Genomic DNA, 5,638 nt, shown 5'->3' on the forward strand with positions numbered 1-5,638 from the left:
GCCAACAAATGAAACACTTTGGTCTCACTTTTGTCTCAAAATGTCTGATGGGCAAGAACAAGTGAGTGAGACAAGAAAGGAAGCCACATCTTCTGCTTGTGTAAATATGAAGCTGTGCAAACACTCAATCTTCGATAATTTATTTGCATGCTTTAATATTTGACATGTCTGAACAGAACAATAATGTGAAAGTCTGTCAACTGGAATTTTTCCCCTTTGTCAGTTTCCGCCTTTTCCCAACTTTTCAATAAACAGGTCCTTCAACAATGTATTTTTGTGAAATCACAACACTTTTTTAAATGATGTTTTATTAACAAGGTTCGGGAGGAGCGTGTCGGGGGGGTACCGAGCTCGGAGCCCTTCCCCGGACAACTGGTGAATGTAGAGAATGTTCAGACAGTGGGAAACTAACTACCACTCCAATCCTATTCAGTTCCACACAAGAGGTAAAAAAATAAAAATAAATAAACAACTTTTACCAGTGTATCACATAATACAAAATACTGTCTTGCATCATAACTATTGTAGGGTTTTTCAACTCAAAAAGGGAAATATTTATGACGAATTATAACTGGTTATGATTCATAATAAATATTTAGATTAGATCTTTGAATTAACTGTAGCAGAATCAATATTACCATAATTTCTCTTTAAAAAAGGCTGTAAGCTGACATTCTGTATTTGTAGCATTAAAATGTCTTAAAGCACCATTAACATGAAGGTATGGATGAAAGATGAAAATACACATTTCATGCTAACAAACAACTTCTAAAGCTGATGATTCAGAAAGGTATTGTGGGTGAGCTGGAGCTGGCATCACCATGAACGTCAACACTTCAGTAGAGTCACTTCCCAGTCAATACATTTTGTTAAATCAGTTGACAAAGATTTTCGTTGCTGAACAAGTGGGCCACAGAGCTGTTTGCTTCCTCCAGTTTTGCAATATCAGTGTGACATCTTGTGGCTTTTCCTTTGGTGGGCCGCACCCCGGCCATCTCCTCATAAACAGGAACTACAGGCTGTGGCTTTCTACGGTTAAGCCATTTACACTGTATGTGAGAGGAAATTGATAGAAGGGAGGGTTTAACAGAAACACTGAATATATAGTCAGAAAGACAGCTTCTTTAAACCACATATAATATGGCAAATCTCTGTCACATAAGATGTAAATGCAAATATACACTCTAAAAAATGCTGTGTTAAATACAACCCAGTGCTGGGTAAAATAGGGACAAACCCAGCAATTGGGTTGTTTTGACTCAGTGGTTGGGTTACTACCCAGACATTTAACCCAACCACTGAGTCAAAACAACCCAATTGCTGGGTTTGTCCCTATTTTACCCAGCACTGGGTTGTATTTAACACAGCATTTTTTAGAGTGTAGGTTAAATGACTGAGAAGTATTCCAATTACTTTGTTTTAAATAAATAAAGATTTAATCAACAGTTTAAGAATTTTTATTTTGTTGAACTAATATTCTAATATAAAATAAAAGACATTAAGTTAAAAGTAACTGAGACTGAAATGAGATGATGCATATATATAATATGGTTTTCTCATATCTTTTTTTGTAATGTAATCATTAACGTATTCCCAATGATGAGGGCCATAACACCACTTTTTTGAGGAAAATAAAATGATAACTATGGCCCTATTGCTATATGCACTTTCTTCTAATTTAATTTAAAAGCAGTCCTCCTTGTTTATAATTAGGAGTATGTGGTATTTCTATTTTATTTCTTCTTGCCTAGAGAACAACTAAGTAAAACATGGCAAAGGTTACTCCACTCTCCCCTAAAAATCAAATTTGAAACTAAGAATTAAATACTTACACAGTAAGCTGTAGTGAGAGTGAAAACCAGAACACCCAGCAGACACACACCTCCAGAGATCACATACAGCAATGGCAGGTAACTTGAACAATTACAAGGCTCATGAGCTGCAACATAGTCACAACAAAAACACACACATAAAGAAAAAAAAAAAAGCTCAACAATATAATCTGTTGCAGCATTATATTCACAGGAAATGTCAGTTGTATTGTAGCATCAGATTCACAGGAAGTGTCAATGGATGAATTTCTTACTCAGTGGAAATAAACAATATCCCCATGTGCTGAGGTGAAATGACTTAGTCACATTTTATAGATGAATCACATGCACTGCAAAACACATGCAAGTTACACACAGTTTCCGAACACAACTGTGTATCAGATTTTCTTTCACTCATAGTTACATAAACTGGGGTACTAGTAAATTGCACATATATAATGTCTTGATTTAATGGATTACAAAATGTATCCATACAGTTTAACGTGATTAAAGTTGACTGAAAAAATCAGATACTACAAGCTAACATAGTGAAACCTAACAGCAATCAACATTCTTGTTGAGGTAAGATAAATGCACATTGCAGGGTTAGCCAATCAACATTATACAACTAATTGTCTTACACTTGTATCCAAAAATAGCACGCTACACTGCATGAAAATCATGCTGCAAATTAAATATTTTCAGTTGAAAATGAAATGTATTCTGTATGATTTTGCTTTTTAAAGATTGTTTTAAGATTTTTTAAAGTAGATTGAATGCAAGATTAACCTGTTTTGGACTATTCACTGTGTTTGGAGGTGATATTACTATAGACCTGGACTGTTTCATGTAAACTCATTTTTGAAGTGATATCAGTAAAGGTCACCTACAGAAGTCTTCAACATAAATGAAGAACTCCATCTGGCCAGGAACATTCTTATCATATGGAAGATCACCATAGTGGAATTCACAGTGGTACACGTCTGTGTCCTGTCCTTGCAGGTTTGAGATTGTCAGATGAACTGTGTGATTGTCCAACTCATCACGTACAGTAATGCGACCCTTGTCCTCAGATTTATTGATAAATGGTGGGAATTCTTTAGAAAGATACAGCACTCGTCTGGATTGTAGCAACCTGCGTTTCAGCGAAAAGGCAAATGGTTTTTCTTCTTTATTGGGCGAGTCACAGGAAATGTCAATGGATGAATTTCTTACTCTGTGGATATAAACAATACCCCCATGTGCTGAGGTGAAATGGCTTAAAGTTAGTCACATTTTATAGATGAATCACATGCATCGCAAAACACATGCAATTTACACACGTGTTTCCTTACACAACTGCTCTAAGACTGCCAAAATAAAATTCAGCATTAAGTTTTATGAGGACACTTTTGCTGCATAAATGTAGCATGTCTGACTGCAAAGTGTTGTGGACAAACATTTCTGTATGTAAACTTTAGTTTTACTGCTGACCATTTTATGAGATTACCACAATGTATTCAGTCTTTTATAAAAATAAAAAAAAACTACAACAAAAAGGTTAAAACAGAGTGAAATATTAACTTACCAGTTACAGAAGGACTGATAAGAAACAAGAGAACAACATGAGCATACTTAAGACCAAACATTATTAAAAAGTAAATTAAATAAAGAAAATAGTGACTATGGTTAGAAAGCCAGAAAGTCTCAGAGCGTAAATCATGCCACGTAAAAATGAGGAGCACAGTGTTTAGACTCCACCTTGAAGGTTGAAGAGGAAAAGGAAACAAGAGTGAAGTGGTTTGTCAATTTCAGTTTCATCATTGTGAAAACGTACAGATTTTTTTTGTATATTCATCTTTATATTGAAAAATTGACTGTTCCTTACTGTCCTCTTTAATTATTGACAAACTATTTTCCTGCTTTGATGCATTCAATCTGTATTGTATAAAGTGCTATATAAATAAAGGTGACTTAACTTGTTTAATAAGTAAGTCAAAAGTGTAGTATGTATTTAATAACAAGGTCGCACTTTAAGTTTGGGGACCAATTCTTATTAACTATTAATTACAACTTTTGCCTCAATAAACTCTGTATTACTACTTATTAACAGTTCTTAAGGTAGTTGTTAAGATGGGGTTAAGGGATGTAGAATATGGTCATGTAGAATAAGGCATTAATAGGTGCTCTATAAGTACTAATAAACAGCCAATATGTTAGTACTATGCATGCTAATAAGCAACTAGTTAATAGTGGTCTCTTTATTAGTCTTTCAACTAATGATAGTAGGCTATTTTACCCATAAATCATTGGTCTAACCAACCACTAAAGTACAAGTCAATCTCAATCGATTATTAAGGTTAAAAATAATAATCTAACCATAATAATTGGTTAATAATTAATTTGAGTGCTTCTTCACAATCTAAAAAGAAAGATGAGAAATGCATATCCCCTGTTGTCTTTTGGCATTTAAACCCTGAACACAAACAGCAACAATAAAAACTAAGTTTAGCGGTCATTTCTTTACTGATTACACCGGTTCGCTTTGCTTGTTTACTTGTTTCTAGCAAAAAGAGTGCCTATGCCTGTTATCATCAGATTAGCAGTATGAAAAATATACATCAGCACTCTAAAAAATGCTGGGTTATTTCAACCCATCTTTGGGTCAAATATGGACTAACAACTTTTGGGTAAAAACTTTAATTGAAAAATTTAACCCAACAGTTGGGTTAGTCCATATATTTGACTCAGAGTTGGATTAAAACAACCCAGCATTTTTTAGAGTGTGGAACATATGCTCCAATGGACGGCACTGTCCATTTACTTTTTGAGTGCCGAATACCTTTCTTCGGTGGACATTAACTTTATTAATATCACAGGATCAATAGTTATAGTGCCTGAATTACAGAGAACACAGACACATTGGTGAACAGAAACAGGCTGGTCATGTCAGTTAAGTTTACATCAGGAGACATGCACATGCTGTTACACATCTGAGAGGGTGGGAAAGTAAGTAGTCAAAAAGGACTGTAATGTTCAAGAGTATGGGAGGAAGATACACTAAATTTGGTGAAGTTATTAAATTACAATTATTTGGGAAATGCAAACTCCAGCATATCATGGAACAATAACAAAAAGCTCACAGAAAATAAAGCATACATTGACTACAATGTAATCAGTTATTATTTTGTTTCTGATTACAGCAGCCATTCTCGTGGGCACTGACTCACTTTTGACTACTACTGTAAATATTATTGTATATTCTAACCACCAACAAAGTTCCAACCAGTCTGCTATTGATTAAATTCATGAACATGGGAGAAGATTGAAAATAAATATCATACTGATCCCTGTGGAGATGATTTTACACCTTTAAAGACACCTTGCAATTCAACATAATCTGTGAAAAACAAAAAACAAACAAAAATGTCAAATAACATTCCCAAGTATCAGTGTTGTAAGCAGACTACACAAAAGCATTTTTTCTTAATGCTCTCCAATAAAATGTTTAGAACAAAACTTTTAACAAATTGTCTTAAACTTCACCTTTGTAAGGGGTGTTGTTTTGAGGCGTTTTAAAGTGCAAGAGGTAAAGGAAACCACAGTAAACATGTTTTAAAATGTGGCTTCTTGTTTTTGTAGAGTGTGTTCTCAAATGTTTTGAACAGGTCAATTAGATTTTATTGATTTATTTGAACTATTTAAGGTTTAACTAACGTTAAGGGCTAGCGAAGCACTGGATTTCTGCTATTCTAAATGATCCAAAAGCACTAGTAGCTTTGGTTAAATAGATCTGGAAGACAGATTAACACATACAAATGTATGCACTCCTTTTTGATCCAAACCCA

The 5,638-nt window shown here is 34.3% G+C and overlaps 1 protein-coding gene across 1 annotated transcript; it reads right to left on the reverse strand.

Moving 5' to 3' along the window:
- Positions 1 to 666: 666 nt before the first annotated feature.
- Positions 667 to 3,658, reverse strand: cd7al (cd7 antigen-like). The gene is made up of 4 exons (XM_016515031.1): positions 3,379 to 3,658; positions 2,702 to 3,055; positions 1,833 to 1,939; positions 667 to 1,049 (listed from the first exon to the last, which is right to left on the reverse strand). The coding sequence occupies exons 1-4, from the start codon at positions 3,437 to 3,439 to the stop codon at positions 870 to 872; spliced, it is 702 nt and encodes a 233-aa protein (XP_016370517.1). The 5' UTR covers positions 3,440 to 3,658; the 3' UTR covers positions 667 to 869.
- Positions 3,659 to 5,638: the final 1,980 nt, after the last annotated feature.

Source organism: Sinocyclocheilus rhinocerous, unplaced genomic scaffold, assembly GCF_001515625.1.
Source record: "Sinocyclocheilus rhinocerous isolate Xijiao unplaced genomic scaffold, SAMN03320098_v1.1 scaffold567, whole genome shotgun sequence".
NCBI lineage: Eukaryota > Metazoa > Chordata > Actinopteri > Cypriniformes > Cyprinidae > Sinocyclocheilus > Sinocyclocheilus rhinocerous.